This window comes from Eutrema salsugineum, unplaced genomic scaffold, assembly GCF_000478725.1.
Source record: "Eutrema salsugineum unplaced genomic scaffold, Eutsalg1_0 scaffold_16, whole genome shotgun sequence".
Lineage (NCBI taxonomy): Eukaryota > Viridiplantae > Streptophyta > Magnoliopsida > Brassicales > Brassicaceae > Eutrema > Eutrema salsugineum.
Window position 1 is genome coordinate 3,421,264 of NW_006256858.1, and position 25,132 is coordinate 3,446,395.

The 25,132-nt window shown below is 37.1% G+C and overlaps 3 protein-coding genes and 1 non-coding gene across 4 annotated transcripts; 2 read left to right on the forward strand and 2 right to left on the reverse strand.

Annotated features, from left to right (window-relative positions):
- The first annotated feature begins 819 nt into the window (after window positions 1-819).
- Window positions 820-3,434, forward strand: LOC18021538 (bidirectional sugar transporter SWEET11). The gene is made up of 6 exons (XM_006404158.2): window positions 820-980; window positions 1,105-1,141; window positions 1,350-1,560; window positions 1,694-1,855; window positions 1,960-2,079; window positions 2,788-3,434. The coding sequence occupies exons 1-6, from the start codon at window positions 929-931 to the stop codon at window positions 3,079-3,081; spliced, it is 876 nt and encodes a 291-aa protein (XP_006404221.1). The 5' UTR covers window positions 820-928; the 3' UTR covers window positions 3,082-3,434.
- A 3,953-nt stretch (window positions 3,435-7,387) lies between these two features.
- LOC18021539 (glutamate-1-semialdehyde 2,1-aminomutase 2, chloroplastic) lies at window positions 7,388-9,599 on the reverse strand. Its single transcript, XM_006404160.2, has 4 exons — window positions 9,358-9,599; window positions 8,850-9,023; window positions 8,130-8,774; window positions 7,388-8,032 (listed from the first exon to the last, which is right to left on the reverse strand). The coding sequence occupies exons 1-4, from the start codon at window positions 9,532-9,534 to the stop codon at window positions 7,610-7,612; spliced, it is 1,419 nt and encodes a 472-aa protein (XP_006404223.1). The 5' UTR covers window positions 9,535-9,599; the 3' UTR covers window positions 7,388-7,609.
- A 2,350-nt stretch (window positions 9,600-11,949) lies between these two features.
- On the reverse strand, window positions 11,950-23,387 carry LOC18021540 (uncharacterized protein At5g01610). The gene is made up of 3 exons (XM_006404161.2): window positions 23,227-23,387; window positions 12,601-12,655; window positions 11,950-12,320 (listed from the first exon to the last, which is right to left on the reverse strand). The coding sequence occupies exons 1-3, from the start codon at window positions 23,311-23,313 to the stop codon at window positions 11,950-11,952; spliced, it is 513 nt and encodes a 170-aa protein (XP_006404224.2). The 5' UTR covers window positions 23,314-23,387.
- On the forward strand, window positions 20,304-20,410 carry LOC112087906. The gene has a single exon (XR_002900312.1). It is a non-coding gene; the product is annotated as a small nucleolar RNA R71 (small nucleolar RNA).
- Window positions 23,388-25,132: the final 1,745 nt, after the last annotated feature.

The window sequence follows — 25,132 nt, forward strand, 5'->3', positions numbered from 1 at the left end:
ACTAGTGGAAATCTCATTACATTATGCTAGTATATAATGTTAGTATATAATGTAATAATGTATATATTTATATTAGCTGTACATTAGTGTATATATAATTATACGCACATACTTTTATTCCACTACATTATTCCACTACATGCCAAACTGTTTTTTGTTAAGTACATAATCTTTAATTTTAATCATCTGTAATTACTAGGTTGTTTTAAGTAGTAATACTACGAAATCACGTAATTCAGCGTAACAATAATAAAACATATGGAATAAAATTAAATGACAAAACCATTATTACGTGATTGGTCTTCAACCACAAAATCGTAAAATAATTAGGTCATTATTTATGTCATTCTCGAGTTTTCGAATCAGAACTATTTGGTGTAGATATGTGGATGCATAGGTAGAATCTAGACATAATCCTGAAAAAAAGAGCTTGCCTAAACTGAGATTGACAAGCATTAGTAATCTAACTAATTAAGTATTTAACTCTTGAGCGAAAACCCGAAAAAGCTATTTTGGTGATGGATATTTGTTTTTTGTACGTCAACATGTATACAATTTGGTAATGGATTAGCGTGTGAATTATTGGTATAGGTCTATAACATTTTTTTTTTTCTTTCTTCTTTTTTTTTTGTTTTGTTTTCTGCTCTACAACTACAATGACACTAATGCTTTTAAAAATACTTTCCCGAAAATATTCAGAATATTATTGTTCACACAGACATTTCACTTTTGTCCATCTCTTCCCACACAAACCCCATTCCTCTCTTTAGCCCTAACCCTCTATATATACGTGAAGTCCTCGAAATGCTAAGTTCGTGCAATCAGTTTTATATCAAGAGAAAACACTTAGAAATATATCTAAGTGTGATATCTCTTCTTCTTCCTCCCAAAACCCCTAAAGAGTTTATACAAACCAGAAAAGAGAGTCATGCCTCTCTTCGACACTCACAACACATGGGCCTTTGTCTTTGGTTTGATGGGTATGATACTAACGTTTGTATTCGTCTTTTTTCTATCAAGTTCTGAATCTCTCATCTAAAATATTCTAGAGAGATCGATTTATTAATACTATATCTTTTTGTTATATTCTTCTATACTTTTCAGGAAATGTTATCTCCTTCGCCGTGTTCCTTTCTCCTGTGTAAGTTATATTCACATCTTACCTCAACATACCACGAGATATATATCATAGTTATTTGTGTTTATCACCTACCAATATTCTTTCTTCTTAAATTAATAAATCTAAATGGAGTACATATATGCTAATATACATGACTACGTACATTGAATATACTTTATTCCGTTTATAAGTCAATAATATTAATATTTATTGTATGAAATGGATACAGGCCAACGTTCTATAGGGTTTGGAAAAAGAAGACAACAGAAGGATTTCAGTCTCTTCCTTACGTTGTGGCGCTCTTCAGCGCGACGCTATGGCTTTACTATGCGACACAGAAGAAAGATGTCTTCCTCCTTGTTACCATCAACGCCTTTGGCTGCTTCATTGAAACCATCTACATCTCCATGTACCTTGCCTACGCCCCCAAGACAGCCAAGGTATCTAAAAACCCTCAATTCACACTTATTTATTTATATATATATATATATATATATATATGTATAAACGAGTGTTTACTATATCAAATAAAATCGCTTATAACTATATATTATGTTTTCTTAATGGATGCAGATGTTGACAGTGAAGTTGCTACTTCTTATGAACTTTGGAGGGTTTTGTCTGATTCTCCTTATTTGCCAATTCTTGTTCAAAGGACCCACACGTGCGAAGATCATCGGAGGAATCTGTGTCGGATTCTCTGTTTGTGTTTTCGCTGCTCCTCTAAGCATAATCGTGAGTTACTTAATTAGAAAGATCTAATTAAGTATAATGAAGTGGATTAATTTATTATTTATTTTAGTTTCAATAATTAACATATGTTTTGATTGAAAATATAGAGGACGGTGATAAAGACAAGGAGTGTGGAGTACATGCCCTTTAGCTTATCTTTAACCCTTACAATCAGTGCTGTGATATGGCTCCTTTATGGTCTTGCTCTCAAGGACTTCTATGTTGCTGTAAGCCATTTCCTCTCTCTCATCTATTTATGTTCTTATAAATACTATCTAGATAACACACGTAAACACACATCTTTAATATAGAAATCAACTAACCACCGTAATCACTATAAAATATCACATACAAATACTGAAAAAGGTCAATAATCTTAAGTGAATATATATGTTAAACATTATGATCATGAATTTTTTTTCTAAGAAGCATCGTTATTATCATGACTTGAAGCATCATAATCATATGTTTTACCATTATCATAATGTGTATTACAAGAAGTGGTTGCTTTTGTTTCTAATACCTGAGACTTTGAGGTTCTAATCATAGATTCATATAGATAAAAAGAGATGGATTGGCAAAAGATAAAACATCTAATTAAAGAGAGCAAAACACTTTTGTTTGGTATTGTCCTTTACGATTACAAATTATAAAGAGACTCTCGCTTTATGTTCCAAAGAAACATTAAAGAATTTAGCTTTTGCAAAAGAAATTTCATATAATTAGAGAACTTTTTATCTTTATTGTTACACAGAAATTATATTTTGTACGTAACTTCTATCGATGCCGCACAAGTTTGCCATAAACTTTACCTTTTTTTGTCATAAGTTTATTTTAACGTACTTTATTCATCGTATGTTAGAAAGTGGAAAAGTGAGTGTATTAAATAGTTATCATCTTATTATTGCCACTAAATAAACTTTTTTTTTTTGCAGTTCCCTAATGTGATTGGATTTGTTCTCGGTGCACTCCAAATGATACTCTACGTAGTCTACAAATATTGTAAAACGCCGCCGCATTTGGGAGAGAAAGAAGTGGAAGCTGCCAAGTTACCAGAGGTGAGCCTCGATATGCTGAAGCTAGGCACAATTTCATCCCCTGAGCCAGCACCAATCGCAGTCGTTCGTCAAGCGAACAAGTGCACGTGCGGAAATGATCGGAGGGCTGAGGTTGAAGATGAACAAAACGTTAAAAACGGCAAGCAGTCCTCTTCTGGAGCAGCTACATGAAAAAAAATAAATAAACGATTTCGTTGACTATTGCACTATTGACTTTCTTACCCCAACTTGATATACCCAACCACCACGTGTATCCGTTACGCTGTCGTAATTTTTCTGAGTTTATCAAGTGTGCGAAGTAGAGAATTAATTTCCCGGGATAATATATATATGCATTTTCAGATGTTGTATATATGTTTTTCCGGAATTAATCTCTCTACTTCTTTTTTCATTTTTACGTAATTATTATCTATTGGGGATATGTATATTTCCTATTTTCCGATTTAACGAAAATATATGTTTGCTGTTTTGTTTCATGGGGTATCAATGTATCATATCAATATATACGATTAAACTGTTTTTAACTCGCATGAAAACTAATATTAGGTCAACGTGAGACTCATTTAATAAAATTATTTAAAATTATAAAATTGTTTCAACTTCAATACAGCAAAATATATTTGATGTACCTAATACCAATCATAAATTTGACTAGTCCTCGACCTCCTGGTCCAACTCCAATCTAAGGAGTATAATTTTTTTTTTTTTTTAGTTAGTAGTTACGACTTAAGAGCATTTTGTATGGACTCAGTGGGCCAAAATCACGAAGCTAGCTAGCCTTTTTTTTTTTTTTTTTGGATCAACATCAATTTATACATTAACCATATATAGTTTCAATGCACATGATAAACCGCGTGAACATAGGGGACACCACTTAGGCACTAAAGAGTACAACTTAGGAGCATAGTTCTGATTTGAAAGAGCTTCCTTTGCTACCCTATCGGCCACACAATTTCCTCCACGAGCTTGAAACACCACCTTGGACTCTTTAAATTGTGAGAGATCAAACTTAATGTCTTGTATTAATTGCGGTTTTAAAGCTTCACATAGCTAGCTAGCCCTTCGTGTGTAGACTTCACACAATCACACCGTAACACCAAAAATATGTGAAGCTTTGCCGCATGATGATGCTATTAATTTCATTTCTAGTATATAAGATTTAAAATATTCAAACATGGAAGCTAAACTCTGGGAAGAAGAAAGCTGTGGAGTCCCAAATATCTAAAATTAAATTTTAGATAACACTAATTAATACTTCCTCTGTTCAGAATTATTTGATGTTTAAGGTTTTTGCACACAGTTTAAGGATTCATTTAATTTTTATTTTTTTCTATATTAAAAATATTATTTATAATTCATTTAAATATCATTCAGCCAATAAGAAGATATTCTGCAGAATCTAAAATGTCAAAAACTATAAAAATTCATTAAATTTTGCATTGAAAACTGAGAACATCAAATAATTCTGAACAAAAAAAACTTTCTAGAACATCAAATAATTCTGAACAGAGGGAATATCAGTTTTGGAATTCCACAACTTTCTTCCTCCTAAAGGTTTGGCTTTCCTGTGAGTTGCATCTTCCTTCTTTGCAACTTTTCTGTCTTGATCCGGCCTAAATCATCAAATCGGAAGAATCAATGTCTTATCTGCTTCAATATTTCAGAACCATAATAAGAAATTTTAAAAAAAATCTTTGAGGCCAAAAAAAAAATGATGATGATCCAACCTCAAAATCTTAGAGGGCCAAGAAAGTCTAAGAAGATGGCAGAGAGATGACTACAACCAGTTTTTCGAAGTTGGAGATCTCCTTGTCATATGACTAGAACCTGTTTGCGCCATGTCATTATCACCAGATACTGTTTTGTGCAAGCAGATGCAAACATTGTCTAATTTTGCTGCGGAAATATTGGCTGATGGGGTGCACCTATCTCTCTCTGAACTAATTTGATCATCAACAATCTTTGCTTTGGATCACCCATCTCCAACTCTGCCTCCAACTCGCTGTTGTTGCAACGGAACACAACATTCAGATTTGGAATTTAGATACAAGGAAGGTTGTTCGAACCTTGGAAGCTGAGGATGGCGCTGAAGCCAAGTAGTCAGGAGCCAGACTCACGGGAACGGTGCACACATACTACTTATCAATCATTAGTGCTGCTAGAGGATAGCTAAGATTTGTTGTTGAGAGACTGAAACATCTCAAAAGTGCTGTAACCATGGAATTGGTTTAGTTTTATTGGTTTAGACAAATGGTTTACTGCATAAGCATGAATTGGAGTTCGGCCGGACGTACCTTTAGACAATTTTTAATACACAGTTTCATAAAGCATAAAACTAGAATACAAATTTTTAATACACAATTTCACACAACGTTTATATATATTTCTGTTTTCCTTTGGATGAAATCAGACACGAACAATAGCAAAACCTAGATTTTTCAATCCATTTTTTTTCACTTCTTTTTTTCTTTTTTCTTTTGGCGATATGGTCTCGCCGCAATTGCGCAGGTACATCAAAACTGGAGAGCGATCGTGTCTCAACGTAATATCTCTTCATCCCCTAGCAGCAGCAGCAAAGGTACAGGTAATTAACCTTCTGTGATTCTATAAAGTAATAAAACTCTCCTGCGTAGGTTATCGGTGTACAACAATAAATCTCTGTATAAACTAGTTTTTGATTGTTAGAATATATGTCTCACATATATAGTTTGAAAACTTGATTATTAGAATATATGTGATCTCATAATTGGATTGGAAAACATGTGGAATTACACGATTATGATCAACTGCTTTTGTGTTTAGAAATCTATAAGTTGTATAATTAATAACAAGATAAAAATATTCTACACTCATTAACTGAAATAATTCTACACTCGTGATTAGTTTTGGATCATCTTCTTCGGATGTCTATTTGCGTTTTCCACTGCTAAAGAAGAGGCCACCAACGTTAGAGGGATAGATAATGGTCCAAGATATTCTTGTGTTGGTGTTTACATGAATGGCCATATGTTGAAACCATTGACAATTACCAAGGAAACCGTACTACACCTTCCTCCGAGAGCCTCATTGGCGAGGCTGCTAAGAACCAGGCGGCTCTTAACTCGGAGAGAACCATCTTCGACGTCAAGTAAATCCCTCCTCTCTCTTGGTTCTTCTTCTTTTGGTTTTTTTGTTTGTTTTGTTTCACATATAGCATATGGACTGTTGATTTAATTCGTTGTGTTTTTTCTTCTCTTGTTATGGCAGATTCGAGGACAGGAACCTTGTACCTTACCAGATTGTGAACAAGGATGGCAAGCCATACATTCAAGTCAAGATCAAGGATGGTGAGACCAGGGTTTTCTCTCCTGAGGAGATCAGTGCCATGATTCTGACTAATATGAAGGAGACAGCTAAAGTTTACCTTGGAAATAAAATCAAGCGTCATCAATCTATCTGGGAGATTCTGCTAATTTCAGTTTTTGGGGGGGGGGGGGGGCTTAGTTCCGTACCCCTTGTGTATTTAATACACACATTAAGTAATAAGGTTCTTCGCTACTTGGAAGAACCCAAAAGTAAGAAATCAAGAAGAAGAAGAAAGAGACAGAATCTCCAAGAAAAGCCAAGTACGTTACATTTCCAATCGATACTTGTTTTGTTTATCTGCTTTCGTATATGGTCTCTTATGCATTCGTATATGGTCTCTTATGCATATATAACCCAAAAACTCTGAAGATACTACATCTATTTATATTTTAAAGAGTTTTGAAAAGTAGAGACCGAGTTGTGTTTGTTTGTGGTAGATGGTAATGTCCTGCTAATTAAGAGTTCGCTATGTTTTTTGACAGAGGGAGAAGAAAGGAGTCCAATGAAGGAGCAAAACTAGGAAGTTGACCCTCTAAACCTCTGATCATGTTCCAATCCCAATGCTCCTAAATCAGTTTGATTTTTTTGGTGATTTTCTCTTTTTGTTTAACTGATTCGCCAAAAAAATCAAACTGATTTGTTTAACTGATTCGCCGAATCATAGAAACAGAAAAAGAAACGGTCAGAAGAAAGAAAGGTAGTGTTTTGCTCTTAGCTTTTTACATAGTGATGCTGTTTTGGTATGTAACTCTATATAACCATTTACGCACAATTACCAATTAGATCTTATTGGTTTAAATAATTTGATTTGGGATGATCTTAGAAATGTTAAGATTTTATTAGCTTGCTTAAATTCCTGAGAAAATTGTTTGATCAAGAGGTTCACATTAGGTGCTCTTTTGCTTTAACCTTTTTCGATCTTTGCCATCTTGCTTCGGACACAAATCTGTTCTCTCCATCATTTTTTTTGGTTTTATCTTGTTTTTGTTTTCTTTTTCTTAGATTCTATAAATGTGAATGTCTCCTTGCTCGCATCTTTTATGGTAAGTAGTAACTATCATTATTATGTATATATGATATTTTTCTTACCACAGAGATCACTTTCCTTACAGATTCAGATACTACCAAAAGCTTTTCTCTTCAACTAAAAGCTTTCAAATTGTGTCCAGTGTTGGTTTACTCCGGTTTAATTCCGGGGTTTAGATAATAGCATACCGGGATCCGGTTATCCATCTATCTACCAGTAAATATAATAACTCACTACACAAGAATTCTCATCTGATCAAATCAGTAACAACGGAAGAAAAGGAAAAAAGAGAACACACCAAGAACACTCATGGTTCTCTGTATCATTCTAGATACGACTTAGAACCTTCTCGGCCGCTGCGATGGTGAATTGAATGTCTTGTGGTGTGTGAGCCAGGCTAGTAAAACCGGCCTCGAATTGAGACGGTGCAAAGTAGACACCTTCTTCCAACATTCCTCTGAAAAACTTTCCAAACTTCTCTGTATCGCTCTTCTTCGCGTCAGAGAAATCGTAGACGGGTCCTTCTGTGAAGAAGAAACCAAACATCCCGCTTATGTAACCGCCACACATCGCATGCCCAGTTTTCTTTCCTGCTTCTAGTATCCCATTTGTAAGCTCCTTCGTGATCTTGTCTAAATACTCATACGTCCCTGGCTGTCTTAACCGCTTCAGCGTGTGAATACCAGCAGTCATAGCCAGAGGATTACCACTAAGCGTACCAGCTTGATACATTGGTCCTGCAGGTGCAACCTGTAACAAGAATATCATCAGCAAAGTGTTCTCTACCATCAAAATTCAAGAGCTGTTTGGTAATATTTGATCATTTCTAACAAACTCAAAGCTTTACCATTTCCATAATGTCTCTTCTTCCACCGTATGCTCCTACGGGAAGACCACCACCGATGATTTTCCCGAGAGTTGTTAAATCAGGTGTGATTCCAAAGTATTCTTGAGCTCCACCATAGGCTAAACGAAAGCCAGTCATGACTTCATCAAAAATGAGAAGAGCACCATTGTCCTTAGTTATCCGGCGTATCCCATCGATGAACTCTGGTTTAGGTGTGATGAAACCGGAGTTACCAACAACAGGTTCGAGAATGATGGCAGCGATCTCGCCTTTGTTCGCCTCAAAGAGCTTCTCAACCGCAGCAAGATCATTGTACGGAGCTGTAAGAGTATCTGAAGTAGCTGATTTGGGGACACCGGGAGAGTCAGGTAGGCCTAGAGTGGCTACACCACTACCTGCTTTGACAAGAAACGAGTTTGCGTGGCCATGGTAACAACCTTCAAACTTGATGAACTTTTGCTTCCCTGTGAAAGCACGGGCGAGTCTGAGCACGCCCATACATGCTTCTGTACCGGAGTTGACAAACCGGACCATTTCAATGCTTGGAACAGCTGAAATCACCATCTCTGCAAGAACATTCTCTAAGAGACAAGGAGCACCAAAGCTTGTTCCTTTCTTCATCGTCTCAGCCAAAGCTGCAAGAACCTGCACTAGACCACAGGTTTCAAACTCAGCATCTGAAAATCGACGAAGTTGGGGAAAATAATCAAAGAGACGAACCCCGTCATCGGCATGGCCGATTATGGCAGGTCCCCAAGATCCAACATAGTCAATGTATTCATTTCCATCAATGTCTCGCATTCGTGATCCTTTTGCGGAATCAATCACTACTGGTTGTCCACCGACTGATTTGAAGGCCCGGACAGGTGAGTTCACGCCTCCAGGCATTAGATTCTTCCACAAAAGAATGAAACGTTTTCAATAATCACAACACAAAATGAAACCATGAAAACAGAAACTCTTTTCTCAGATTCTGATTCCGTATTTTCTGCATTTCCTTTGAGCCACAACGATAATCAATTCGAATAAAAATTCCGTCAAAGATCACAAAATAACCTCATTTCTAGTTAATTCATCAACTTGAATTCGCGATTAAACTATTCTCGAGACAATCTAGAAAGCTGATTTTACCCAAAAACTGATCCAATTCTCGTAAGAAACTCATATCAATCGAACGGTATTTATCTAACAACGATAAACTTCCATGAATCGAAACTGAGAAGGCTACCTTGGCAGCATTGAAAGCTTCCTCGGATTTCTGAAGAGTGAAGTTCTTCTTCTTCTCTTCTACCGAAACCGACATCTTGATGCAGCAACGATTGGAGGAAGACGGAGCTTTCTTAGAGATCTTTGAGGAACACGAAAATCCAAGAGCAATCCCCGATCCCGTAAGCGTCGCCGCCATTTTTGCTGTCTCTTTACGTCTCTCTCTCTCACTCGCGCTCGTAGTACAAGAGAGAGTCAACAAGATAAGGCGACGAAACCGACCCGGTGGTTTTGTGGTTTTAAATTGAGACCCGATCCGGTTGGATCCGAGCCCGGAATCCAAAACTCAAGACAAAAATTCGCATGTTTTGACATTTTTTTTTGTCTTCAAAAATAAATACCTTACTTAACTTTACTGACGAATATTTTCTGACATTACATAAACTAGAAGACCCCTTTCAAAAGTTACATATTTGTCATTGCCACATGTTTCCCTTTCAAAGAATCTATACCTCTGATTTCCACTTGATGTGCATTTGGTTTTCAAGCAGGAGTGGGATCGGCTCAATTGTCAAGACCTGTTGGAACGTATTCGTCTTCGGTATTACCCTCTAGATACTACCGATGTGGAGAGTCCATAAATGGCAAGTTTCTGAGATACCTAATCTTTTTAGTATAAACTATTACAATAATATGACTTTAAGGATCACATAATTTAAGAAATTTATTAGTGAACTAATTGGGGGACAGCTATACAATGAAGTAGAAGGACTCGAAGCTATAGTGAGGAGAGTAAACTCTCTAGTGTTCCTAGTATGGTGTTCCGCGGCCAAATCACTCACCACGACCAATCGTGGAATGTGAAAATCTTCAAACATAGAACCATGTACCAACATACAGATAATCAAGAGATTCGACGAAAAAATGAGACTGTAGAGACTTTGGAATAGAAAAACTACATGCTTAACTTTAGATTTTTTTTGGTTATATAATATTATGCTTGATCATACATCCAAATCTACTGAGGGATCCACATAGGAAGGTGAAATACTCGAAAATAATGATTATCCAAAAGAGTTGAAAATATTTGATAGGATTCATTTTAAATTTTCTAGCAAGTGTAAGGAAAAATGTGCTAAAGTTCATTTTGGTAGCAGCTCTACATATTTATTCTCAAATACAAGATCGAATCATTGTGAAATCTTTAAAATTTTATCAGTGATCATGTTTTATACTACATAAAAGATTAAAACTCTAATTCAAAGTCATATCTCATCTCATCACTTGATGGTTTACACAAAGATAAATTTGGCTTGTTTGTATAGGATTATAACTAGTTATATGGAAACAGTAAAGTTTTATTTCTTAACGTAAAATGCAATTACAATAAGAAAACATAGAAACTTTTGTTTCATATGAGATCTCTTGTGTTTATTGAAATTTGGTGAATAATTAAGTTATGTCTTGAAGAAAAAGCTAAAAGCTGCTAGAGTATGTATAAAATGATATTTAAACTTAAACATATCATCTTCACCTTACAAGTAAACAAGTGAAAACTTTTATTCTTAAAACAGAGTTTGGACATGAAACACACTTTAAATGTAATACAACTTTCTACTAAATGGTTTGATAAAATGTGTCATGAGCATTGCCCAAAATCTGCATTTTTGTGTTGTGTTAATAAATATCCATATAGTTTTAGTGGAAAACAAAACTTTGATTATGTTGATATATAAAAGCTTAATTTTCTTCTTACCTATATCAAAGATTGAATTTTTTTGTTGAAAACCCAAATTTGATTCTGTAGATGAAAAAACTTAAGACTTGTTTTTTTTCCTTAAATCTACTGAAGACTTGGCACATGCAGTAATTCGACCAAGACTTTGGATGAGAAACTATTTGAAGCTAACTTTGGAGAATTGCCACCCACCAATGAATCATGGGAGCTAAACAAGGTATCGTTCTCGATATCTTTTTATTTTACTTTTTTGGAGATTTTTCTCGTCTTATCTCTGTAACTTATTTTTTGGGTGAAAATTACAGTTTGGTGGTGAAACCTTAGTTATCGTGGATTTAGAGAACTGTTTGATCCCACAGGAGTTCCCTCCCATCGAACGTCCAACCACGCTCGGCCAAGCAATTAAGGAATTCCACTAGCGTTTGGGCATGACAGGAAAAAAACCCATCCAGCGCCAGCCAACATACACGTGATCACGGGTGATAAGGATTTCGAGGAGGATTTCGAGGAGGATTTCAACAAATTGAAAGTTCAGAGCTATAGGGGAGCTGCCAGTTTTATATGAAAATCAGGTTCCATAATTATCAAGAAACTTCCAATCACAAAGTTTTGTTGGACGCAAAGAATCCTCCTCCTCTATTAGTCTTTGCTTAACTAAAGAAAACATTTTCTATGTAATCACATGTTGATATATGAAAAATGGAACACATTTTCCTAGTAACAACATTCTTTATACATTATTATTACACTAAGAAGTAAAAGTTTGCTTCATCAGATCTATAGTTTGAGACAAGGTAAGGAGCAAAGCATGCGTACAAAAACAAACATCAAAAAGTTGACATTATTTTGTTATTGCACCGTAAGTTGATCAAAAGGTCAGAATTTATCAACACCAACACCAGGCCGTATCACCTCATAAGCATCTCTTCTCCTGCTTTTCTTCATCCCAGCCGTGAAATAAACCTTTGAGGCGTCTGCTGAAATAGAGGTCACTTTCACCCAAATCATCACCTTTGTTTTCAAGCCTTCCACTTCCGCTTGCTTCCCTTTCTCCAGGTAACCCGTTACCGTAGTTGAAAACCGTAGGACCGATGAATCCCTGTAACCAACCTCGCAGGTCTCAGGGATGAAGACAGTTAACTTACCTGTATCTTCGTTGAACTCATAGTTTGTAGCATCCTGTGGAAATATCCCAACCGGTAGACCGAATTCCTTCAGCAATTCAGGCAAAGGCTTCTGCATTTTTCTTATTCAGATCAAGAATGACGCTGCATTCAATTGTCGATAATCCGTTTATAAACCATAATAAACGATAAACATGACTACTCAACATATATACTACAAGAACTTAATTTGAATAAAATTGAAGAAACGCCTAATCTTTACAATTTACGTTAAATTCAATATCTTTCAGAATGCAGAATACCACATGGAATAGTTGAGAATCGCAACCTCCGGCTTATTGAGTAACAATAGATTACAAAATTGTGAAACAAGAACTGAGAAAGATGTAACAAAAAATAAAACCTTTGATTTTGTTGACCAACCACTTGGTACCTCCTTCAATACTGCTCGACAATGACTGCAAGAATGAATCCAAATGTCATCAGACTCAGGAAACTTTTGTCTCAAGAGATCGAAAGCTATAAACTTTTTCATGATATGTTACAATAAACACAGATTGTAATTGTAACATTAAACCCAACTGTGTAACTATATATATCAAATCTTCTGATTACTATAGTAACTCAAGGATCTTCCACTATAGAGAAATGCCCCCAAATTTAATAAAGGAGGATTCAATTAAGCTAAAAAGGACACGGTTTTCAAACAGATTGAGATCGAGAACCAGTTAATGATTGCGTGCTCGTGTCAACTACGTGAGGGAACAAGTTTTACCCTTAACAAAACAAAAGAAAGCCGCAAGTGCACAGCTAATCAGTTGTAGTATTTAGGGATCAAATCCATTGAGATTTGTGTGCCTGGTATTCTTCTACGGTTTTTAACTTTATGTCTAGACTAAATTGGTTTTAAAGGTTGGTTGTTTTTCTCGAATTAAACTAAGACAAAAGAAAGTAAATAAATCTATCCTAAAAAGCAAGTAAAGAAATCGAATGAAAGGCAATAGAACAAGTAAAATATCGAATGAAAGACTAATAAGGCAAGTAAATATCGAATGAAAGGTAAATAAAGCAAGTAAATAACGAACTAAGGAAATTGAAATGCAGGTCTAAGAAAAGCAAGTAAAAATCGATGGAATTGTAAACTATGGCTAAAAACGCTGAGCTTTTGGGAACTCTAAGGGATCATAATCGGTTTTAACACTAAGGTAGATAGATTGGGATTGACGGATAACAATATATGGGTTCTAGAGCTAGAGTACGGCGGTATGACTACGTCACTGTCGTGATCATAACCAACTGTTTCTCGCAACCCTGACCAGTAGGTTTCCACTCTGGCCTTGGAAGGGAGAGAACGCAAGAGCTGCACAAGACTCGTCAATACTCACGATCTCGCCGCAGGTAGGTTTCCACTCCTACGGAAAAATCACCTGTTTCATTCTAGGGCTGATACTTAATGAAAACTTTCGCAACACTAACTATCTAGCTCAGATTCGAGGTGATCAATCAAGCATACATGCAATAAGAACAAGAATAAACAGAGAACAGGTCGAAATCCCAGATCTATAAACCTAGATGTCTTAATCGATTATGAGAGCCCCTTTCGGGAACCCTAAGCCCAACTCGGGACCTACTCAGACATGGCTGAGTTCGACATCATCATTGGTTTTAATAAAAGTAATGAAAAACAGTAAAGAAAATAGATAAAGAAAGCTTCTCTATTGAAGAACTCGGACTTGAACAATCTTCTACAAAAATCTCATAAAAACGGCTAAAGAAAAAAGGTTTCTGTAAAGTATGTAAAAGCTCTCCTAAAAACGACCTAAATGACATGTATTTATAGTCTCCAATACTCCATGGTCTCTAGGGTTCCGGAATTGAGGCTGGGAATGACTTTCGGCTTCAGATAAGTGGGCTTTAAGTCGGAGGTTGAATGCCGCGGTCGGGAGTGTTGTGACCGCGGCAATTGGCTTGTTGGCCGCGGTCAGGAAGCTTCTGACCGCGGCAAATAGCTTGTTGGCCGCGGTCGCGTGAGTTGCTGGCCGACTCCGCGTGGCTTCAGGGCTAATGGAATATCTTGAGATCCAACCGTTGGAATGTCTCCAAACCAAGTGCATTTGAAAGCTGGTTGATTCTTCTATAAGTTGTCCAATTTTGAGGGTGATCAGACGGTGAGAAGGTCTTCGTCTCTCCATGAGAGTTTTGACGGTCTGCATTTATCCAAAAGAGTCTTTTTGTTCCATTTTGTGCCTCTTTATCTCAAATTACCTGAAAAGTCTTTTAAAATCCGGAAACATAGAAATCCTTTGAAAACCTTTGAAAACGGAGTAAAAACACCTGTAAAAGATATTAAAATGATCCATAAAAATGGTCAAAATCCGGTGTTATCAACTCCCCCAGACTTAGTCTTTTGTTTGTCCTCAAATAAAACAAAGGCTAAATCTCGGCAAGAGGTTTGAAAACGCAGGAACTAAACAAAATTTCAGAGACCAAACTTCTAGACCAATATCAATCAGTATGCATCAATCGGGAATAGCCTAGAAAATTCTCACTAGCAATACAGGCATAACTAGTCCGTTAATCCGTCATGCAGAAATCTATGCACTAAGATCTAACTTCCAGTCAACTAGCTCTTAACATTCATTAAAAATCTCGGTGGTTCTCATCAAAGAAAATCTAGGCAAGGCAATCTAGGCTAGGTGTAAAGAAAGATTATTTTGGGGGTATGGCTTAAAGTGTTTAAGGGTTACCTGAATATCTGGAGGATGCAGGACATTATGCAAAACCGCAAGAGAGAGTGAAGCTGTTGGATTCCACAATTTTCAGTCACTTTTTCTCGACATAGATTCGTGGTCTTCTTCCTCAAGTTCTCTCCAAACTCCCCCAAACTTAGATTTTTGTAAATCTTTCAAAACAATAGCTCCTTAAACGAATAGTGGTTGCTCATTGCTCCATAAATTTCGAAAATCTAAGACTCATTAAGTTTTTTTGTTTTCCTTTCTCTTTTCACGTTTTTTTTTTTTTTTTTTTTTAGAGAAAAGGAACACCTTTAGATATAGAGTCTTAGAGAGCACGAATTTACCAGTTAATATCTGTCTTGTAAAGCTTTATTATGTTTCTGATACTCTTCCTTCCCAATTCCATTCAGTCTCTTTTGCGAGTGACTGAAAACTGCGTCGCTCCTCTTCTCTCCGACGTTTTTGCACATATCTGCTGATATAAACTAAAGAGAGAATGCATGAGGATAGAAAACAAAGGTTTTGGGTTTAGGGTATGGTACCAGATAAAGATAAACTGGTCATCTAGGACGACAAAGAGTGATAAAAATGATGGTAAAAGACGTCCTAGATGTGTATGTCGATGCCTGCCTAAAATCAATGATGAGAAAATTAGATATCAATATAAAGTCCAAATAAAATGAGCTAGTATATCCTGTTTGAAAGAATCTCCATGAATAGAAGTCCTCTGGTGGGAGTTCGTAGTGCAAGTACTCTATCTACCGCCTAGTCTAGTGCTAACCACAAATGAGCTATCATGCATAGTGTAGAAGTGTGCAGGTCTAAATCATCATAGTTTTGCGTCAAACATTCCTGAAAAAATATTTAATGTCGAATAGGTTACATATTAAAATTTAAAAAAAATACTTGAAATTTAAAAGCAAAGGCAGGAAAATAATTAGTACGGATAGACATTCTCCCCCAGACTTAAATCACACTGTCCCCAGTGTGAAAAAGTTGGTGAAATGATGGTGAATAAAATCAAAATAAGATAAAATAAGATAAAAGAAAAGAAAATGATGATAGAACCGTGATGGTAGTGAAGTGCTGATCAATCACTCATCCTCCGAAGTGTCGTCTGCGAACTGGTGCTGCTCCTGTAAGAAGGTGACAACGCGCTCAAAGCGTCGTCCCTGTCTCTCAACTCTGCGCTCCAGATCGGAATGAGTGTGTGATGATGTGAATGATGAGGCGTGGCCGGTCGGAATGGATGGCTGAAAATGAGTACGGGCCGCAGCTGCATCACGCCTCGCCTTGGCCACTATCTACTGGCCAATGGTGAATGGTAATCGAGGTACGGATGACAGAAAATCATCGGATTCCGGAGTCCATCGAGGGCGTCCTCCGTTGCACAATCTCGGGATAGATGATGAAGGTAAGCGGACTCGGTGCTCCTCAGTGCCAGTGCAATACTTGTAACCAAACCTGTCTGGATCGAAAGCGGCACGAGAGATAGTGTGATCGCGAGAGAGATAAAGTAGATCATACCAGACATCGGGAAGTGGATCATCAGATGAGAAATCGAATCCTACAGCCTGTAGTATCGCTGTAATAGCACTCCCGAAGGCTGGAGTAGCGTCATCGCAACCATGTAAATCATGCTTCACCTTTACTATATTCTGCGATATGATCCAGGCAAAGCAGGCAAGTCGTGGATCATCCATAAACGGAATCTGAAGTGTAATGAGCTCAGTCTTCAAGACACCTCCCATGTTGGCTCTAGAGAAGATCGTGTGTGCTAAAAGTTTGTGCACAACTCTCACTGCTGGGTGGCTAAGAAGGGCTGACTTAGATCTCCCACTATCGTAAGCTCCATTACCCATCTCTCTCCATAGGTTAAGATCAGGTTCATCTTCAAGGTAGATGCCATCAATGTATGGTGAGAGAATAAGGCTGTCCGCGGATGGAGAATGACAAGATGCCATCTGATGCTCTGGGGTTCCTCCTCTTCGTGTGGTGGAGTGTGACGGTCGCTAAAAGCTCAAGGACTAGCTCAGGATAAGTCGGAAGGTTCAGCTCCAAGTAAGGTGTCAGCTTAAATGCATCGATGTACCAGATCACATCCTCTCTGATTCCAAGAATCTCGAGTGTATGATAATCAATGCAAGGCGTGGGTTTGATGTTCAGCTTCTTGAAACGCCTTGCATAGTCCACTCTCGGGTTCGTCTCCCTCCCAATGTATCGAATCTGTTGAGGCTCGGGAGGTGCTCGTGTTTCTCTTGAGTGCTGGAGCAATCTCATCACATAGCTTCTTCTTCTCGGTCTGGCTTGGTTCAGCATGTACTCTCCTAGAGTAGCATCGTCGGGAATGTCATCGGAGCTGCCACCAGTTCGACGGCTCCTTCGGGATCTGGTTTCATCCATTTTCTGCAAAATGAAATGATTCTTGGAAAAAGAGTGAATTTGGGTGCTAATTTTAACACATTAAGATCTGTTATACTAATACTAGTATAAAGAGATTAATTAAAATTATTAGCAAACAGAATTGATATTAAATCAGAGAAATCAAGTAGTTCATGACTAAATTCGGATTTTTGATGTTCTCAACATAGAAATCTTCTAAAAATCGGTTTTTATGAACAATTTCCATGTGAATTCTAAAGATTACCCAATACTAATCACAAATCACACAAGACTAAATCAAATTCATCAATTTTGCTGTACCAAATTCGATTTTTATGAAGCATGTAGAATCCAAATTTCAAAAATCTCAATTCCTCTTAAGCTAGGTGCTAAAATCGATTTTTAAATAACCTAAATGGATAATCTATCATTCTTAAGCTATTTCCACCATCAATAGACCAAGATTCTGGGTTTTTAACGAAAACCCTAAGTTCAAAATCGAGTAAGAATGGTGAGTTTGAGGTTCATACCTTGCTGGAAAGAGAGAATTGATGGCAAAATTGAAATTAGCTTTGAAAAAGAGTGAGGTTTGAGCCAAAAATCTTTTAAAAAAAACTTAAGAATTGAAAAATGTGTTCTTTCTCCTAAATCTCTAAGTCTTTTGGAAGAGAAGAGAAGAAAGAGTTTTGATCCAAAAAGTTTGTTTCTTTTCTTTAAAAAGCATTTTTGAAGCAAAAACGGAAAATTTCTGGAAATTTTTAAGTTTACGGGAACTTACCTTTTCTTGTTTGCACATTAGAAAAGTTTAAAACTTACGGAAGATCTTTTCGGGTTTTACCGGGAACATTTCGGGAAATCCCGGGAATCACCAGGCAGAACCGAGAAATGGCAGAAATCCGCGGAACCATCTCAACGACTAACGGTCGCGGTCAGGAGACGCGCGACCGCGGTGGATGAAGGCTCAGCCGCGGTCACATTTCCAGCGCCGTGGTCGATGCATTCTTGGTCGCGGTCAGGTCTGTTGCGACCGCGGGTCTTCCTCTTGCGGCCTATTGTCCAATCTTCTCGTCTTTGCCAGGCCGAGCAGCTAAAGACCTATCTTTTTCTTATTGGTTTTTCTAATTTTCTGATTTTTTGTGTTTTTTTTTGTTTTATAAAATACCTAATACTTAAAAAGAAAAAGAAAGCATAAACTCTAAAAGGGAAAAGAAAATTAAAAGAAAGAGTACCTAAATGGGTTGCCTCCCATTAAGCGTTTTTGTTTTAAGTCGTTTAGCTCGACGTAAGCACGAGGAATCAGGCTGATTTGAATGGCACTCCACTTGATGTGCCTTTATCACTTCCGGTTGGTGGAGGTTTTACTTCTTCTCCTTGAAGAGAAGTTTTCTTACCTTTAATCTTCTTTCGTACTTTAATGTTGTTCAGAACCCTTTTTGTGTTTTCGATCAGCTCCTGTATTTGATCTTCACTAGTTTCTGTTGCGTCCGGTGGAATGATGATCTTGATCTTTGCAAAAGCTTTCGGCTTCTCCTTTTCTTTCTCTTTTGGCCTATTTCCTTTGCTTGGAAATTCATCTAAGATAGTAGGATAGTACCTTTTTCTGTCCACATTGAGGAAAACAGCATGCCGGTTTGCGTGATCGATAATTGCTCATACTGTAGCTAGGAATGGTCTCCCGAAAATGAGTGGCCTCTCCTTGTCTTTATCCATCTCTAAGACTTGGAAATCTGCTGGAACAATCTTATCTCCCACTAGAACTTGTAGATCATGAATCGCCCCTTCAATATCTTTTTGAGATGAATCTCCAAAAATTACCTTAACCGTCGATGTCCTTAAGGTTTTTATGCCCAATTTTTCGACAAATGCCTTAGACATGATGTTGACATTGGCTCCGGAATCGCACAAGCAGTCTGTAAACTTGATTCCTGAAATGAAACATTGGAAAACAAAACGTCCCGGATCATCGCCTTTGGTAAGCCTTTGAAACGGTGATTGTTCGGGTACCTTAAACGGTGGCTGCTTGGGATCGATATCCTTGTACAGTGGTACAAAGATCGGGGTTTCTTCTTTCTTTCCATCGGTTCCGGACTCTTCTTCGGGCAATGAGGTTATGGCGTTGCAAAACTTCTTAGGGTTATCTTCAACTCTTCCTGGAAGAACTCCACTTTGCCTCTTCATAGAGTCGGCTGTTTGGGCAACCTGCACATCTAACCTTTTTACGTGCGAAGATAAAGATTCAAACTTACCATTCAGATCATTGTACATGCAGTCCACTTTCACGTTCACGTCTTTAGATGCTTTTTCGTTCGTCATAACGAGTTGTTGGATTGACTGTTCAAGTCTACCGATTTGTGAAGCTAGCTGGTTCGTCGTGACTCCCTGCTGTTGTACGAATTGATTGTTAAAACCCGTACCTTGGTAGTTATATGGCTGTCGCGGTTGGTATGGTACTATTCCTCCAAAGTTTCCACCTTGAAACTTGTTTTGGAAGGATTTCTGCTGAGGTGGGTAGTACTGATCTTGAGGATTCTCCACATTTGGATTGCGGTAAGAGAGATTGTTGTAATTTGCATTCCGGAAGTTGTTGTTGAAGTTGTTGTTGGAGCGATTTTGGTAGGGCACCAGTGCTCCTACGTAGTTCACATCTTCTTCTTGAAATGCTTGATTAATGTGATCGATATCACTAGGTCCTTCCTCTTCTGCGCCATTGTTGGTTTCACAAGCATGGATCGGGCGATTGTTGCTCCTCAGAAGCTGGCTCACCATGTTCTTCAACTCGGTTATCTCCTTGTTGTCTGTTCCGGCTTGCTTCATCGATCGATCATATTCAGGACAATCATTGCTATTGGCTTGAGCCAAATTTTCGATGAGGGCTCTTCCTTGAGTTATCGTCTTTTGCCCAAAATCTCCATTGCTAGCTGTATCAAGTGAAAGTTTGTATTTTGGTTGCAAACCTCGATAAAATGTGCTCAGCAGGCTTGATCCATGAAATCCATGATGAGGGCAATCACGTTCATACTCCTTAAAAAGTTCCCAAGCTTCATAGAAAGATTCAGTTGGCCCTTGTTGAAAAGTTGAAATCTTCGTTCTCAGATTGTTCGACCTTGACTTAGTGTAGAAGTGGTTCAAGAAAGTAGTTCTACATTCTTCCCAATTAGTAATCGATCCTGCAGGCAAAGACTTCAACCAACGGTGAGCTTTATCTGCTAATGAAAAAGGGAACAACTTACACTTTAAATAGTCAGGTGGAACTTGGTTTGTTCTCATTAGGCTGCAAATTTCTTCAAAAAGCTCGATATGGTCCATTGGGTGCTCAGAAGGAACTCCATGGAACTGGTTTTGCTTCACCAATGAGATGATTTGAGGCTTGACTTCAAACTCATTCCGGTTTGGAAATGGTACTTGAATCGCAGATCGATTCTGAAAATTTTGAGTAGGTGCATCAAAGTCAGCTATGCGATGGTTTCTGGCTTGTCTTTGGTGTTGATTTGCTGGTGGAATGGGGCGGTGAATGCGTTCATTCAGCTGCATTGCTGGATGGTCACCATCGGCTACATTGATGGGTGGATCAAGGTCTTCACGTCCTTCTCTCTCTCGGTTTTGGTGGTTTCTTGGAAGAATCTCATCCTCCTCTCCATCTTGTCGAGCATGATCACCTTCTATGCGATCATTCTCTTTGTTTTCTCCATGTTCGGACCCTTCTTGGTCCATATTTAAATTTCGATTGATAGGATCTCCAGGCTGGTCGTCGTTGGCCATTCCTTGCGTTCGTCTAAGTCTTCGAAGTTCTATTTCGTGTCTGTCTATCTCGTCTAGAATTGGAATGTCTCCTGCAGGTCTACGCCTGGTATTCATGCAATTCAGAGAAAGACAAATGAAGGGAAAGATAGTTCAGAAAAACTTTAAGAAAGAACTAGAGATCAGGTGTCTAGAACAGAAGTTAAAACAAGAAAAATAGCAAAAGGCAGCGAAACAAATCCCCGGCAACGGCGCCAAAAACTTGATTGCATGCTCGTGTCAACTACGTGAGGGAACAAGTTTTACCCTTAACAAAACAAATGAAAGCCGCAAGTGCACAGCTAATCAGTTGTAGTATTTAGGGATCGAATCCACATAGATTTGTGTGCCTGGTATTCTTCTACGGTTTTTAACTTTATGTCTAGACTAAATTGGTTTTAAAGGTTGGTTGTTTTTCTCGAATTAAACTAAGGCAAAAGAAAGTAAATAAATCTATCCTAAAAAGCAAGTAAAGAAATCGAATGAAAGGCAATAGAACAAGTAAAATATCGAATGAAAGACTAATAAAGCAAGTAAATATCGAATGAAAGGTAAATAAAGCAAGTAAATAACGAACTAAGGAAATTGAAATGCAGGTCTAAGAAAAGCAAGTAAAAATCGATGGAATTGTAAACTATGGCTAAAAACGCTGAGCTTTTGGGAACTCTAAGGGATCATAATCGGTTTTAACACTAAGGTAGATAGATTGGGATTGACGGATAACAATATATGGGTTCTAGAGCTAGAGTACGGCGGTATGACTACGTCACTGTCGTGATCATAACCAACTGTTTCTCGCAACCCTGACCAGTAGGTTTCCACTCTGGCCCTGGAAGGGAGAGAACGCAAGAGCTGCACAAGACTCGTCAATACTCACGATCTCGCTGCAGGTAGGTTTCCACTCCTACGGAAAAATCGCCTGTTTCATTCTAGGGCTGATACTTAATGAAAAATTTCGCAACACTAACTATCTAGATCAGATACTAGGTGATCAATCAAGCATACATGCAATAAGAACAAGAATAAACAGAGAACAGGTCGAAATCCCAGATCTATAAACCTAGATGTCTTAATCGATTATGAGAGCCCCTTTCGGGAAACCTAAGCCCAACTCGGGATCTACTCAGACATGGCTGAGTTCGACATCATCATTGGTTTTAATAAAAGTAATGAAAAACAGTAAAGAAAAGAGATAAAGAAAGCTTCTCTATTGAAGAACTCGGACTTGAACAATCTTCTACAAAAATCTCATAAAAACGGCTAAAAGAAAAGGGTTTCTGTAAAGTATGTAAAAGCTCTCCTAAAAACGACCTAAATGACATGTATTTATAGTCTCCAATACTCCATGGTCTCTAGGGTTCCGGAATTGAGGCTGGGAATGACTTTCGGCTTCAGATAAGTGGGCTTTAAGCCGGAGGTTGAATGCCGCGGTCGGGAGTGTTGTGACCGCGGCAATTGGCTTGTTGGCCGCGGTCGGGAAGCTTCTGACCGCGGCAAATAGCTTGTTGGCCGCGGTCGCGTGAGTTGCTGGTCGACTCCGCGTGGCTTCGGGGCTAATGGAATATCTTGAGATCCAACCGTTGGAATGTCTCCAAACCAAGTGCATTTGAAAGCTGGTTGATTCTTCTATAAGTTGTCCGATTTTGAGGGTGATCAGACGGTGAGAAGGTCTTCGTCTCTCCATGAGAGTTCTGACGGTCTGCATTTATCCAAAAGAGTCTTTTTATTCTATTTTGTGCCTCTTTATCTCAAATTACCTGAAAAGTCTTTTAAAATCCGGAAACATAGAAATCCTTTGAAAACCTTTGAAAACGGAGTAAAAACACCTGTAAAAGATATTAAAATGATCCATAAAAATGGTCAAAATCTGGTGTTATCAGTTAACCCCAGCAGCTAACAAAAACTTGTTACAGTGAAGCCCATGTCTGAAAGCATAATTCTTGACCAAACAAGCGTAAGAAGGAAGAAAAATCAAACACTTTGACCACAAAAACCTGCAAGGTCTATCTCAAAGATTAAAAAAGCCTAAATCATCATGGGTTAAGGCCGATGAGTTTCCTCTAGAATTGGAACACGATCAAATGGTAAAGTAAAACTCTGAAAGCAATAAACAGAGAAAGGAATAGGAAGGATACATTGAAATCGTCACCGACGGAGTTGAACTCTTTGTTTGCCTTTTGTCCTAACCAGTAAGAGCCGACCTTGTTCATTATCTGATCCATCTCTCCTCTCCTGTGTAAAACTTAACCCGCAGAAATAGACGAGAGAGAAGACGATGGCTTTCTTTGAGGTTTCTTCTTCTCTGTGTATGAAGAATGTTTTTGTTTTCTCACCGTCGATTGTGGTATTACCACTGAGCAACTGAGAAACAGCACAACGTTCATCGTTCGAAACTCAAAACTACACGAGTTTCACCATTCTGACCTTGCCGTGTTCTTTTAAATCCTTAAAACGGTGTAGTACATACTACAAAGAAAATAAAGTTATTACACAAATAGTCAACACCTATGGTCAACTTGACAATTCCAACATTATAAAGTTAATCACGTTTTAAAAAGAGTCCAATTTTCTTTAGGCAAGCAAAGTACTTTTTTTAATAAAAAAAATTTCCTTCTTCTACAAGTTCGCGACCTAGTATTGGTATTTATGTAAATTGGTATTTATTTTCAAACATTGGTATTTATGTAAATTTCATTGTGAAGACAGCATGGTACCATGATCTTAGAATGTTATCAAATCAAGTAATTTTTGGTAGATGAGTACCAATCATCTTGTTACTCAATTTATTGTACGGGTTAATCTATCAACATTATTGTTTCATCACCCTCAGCTATGAAAAACTGCAACGATTCATAAAACCAAGTTTGTATTTATTGTCGTTGGTTCAACATCATATTCAGTGATACCATGGAAACGAAATTCTATACATATGGTAACTAGTTGAGCGATACATTTTAACAAATCGTTAATTTAAAATTGGAAACGTATTGGTTTAAGTTTTTATTAGTTTGTAATTTATAATATTTTCTATCGTTGAACCAACTATACGAAACAAACATAGCCATCACACAATCTGATAACACACCTTTATAATACAATTATAAACATTATTTCTTGATTTTTAGAAGAAAAAAAGTCCTCCAAGGCTCCAACCATAATAGGCTCCTACCATGATAGTCTTACGATTAAATACTACAAATTCCTATCCATTATTAACTATTCCCTTTAAAATTCAATGTTACGATTTTCACAAATTTAAATTTACCACGGCGTTTCATTATATGTTTTTTTTTTGTGAACAAACATTAGTTTAAGTTTTAACTATTGTGTATACTAGAGTTGAGTCCACGCTCCGCGCGGGTTTTAATTCATATTTGTGTTTTTATTTGTTTTATGTGCTATATTTTAAAATACAATTTATTTGATAATTTTTTTTCTTAATTTAATAGATGTTTTTTTATGTTTGCATTGTGTTAATAATGTTTGTGTTCTGTTAGGTATTCTTATTATTGTTTTTATATAAGATCAAATTTCTTTTAATTATGTTATTAATTTTTGTGTGGTTTTATATTTTGTCTATCACTATTGTGTGATTATAATTACCTTTTTATAAACATTATTTTTATCTTTTTAATTTAGACTTCGTGCATTGTGCAAAATTTTATTTTTAATCTGTTATTATTTAGAACTGTTGAATAGTTAATTCATTATATATATATATATCTTTTTTTCCTTTTTTATTATATTTTTCTCATTCTCTATCTTCATATTCTCATAATTTGTTATTTTCATCTTATGTTCTCTTTTCTTTTTTTTAGCGTCTTTGTTTTCGTATTTTCTAAAATTTATCTTCATTAGTTTCATATTCTTCTTCTTCTTGGGTTTTTTTTTTCAAATTTTTCTTTATGGTTTTCGACTTCTACATCTTCTTCTTTTTCTGATATTGTTTCGTCTTCATTTACATATTATTTAATATATTTTGATTTCTCTTATTTCTTCTATTTTTTATTCTTTTTCATCAACTTTTAATTTCTTTAATTA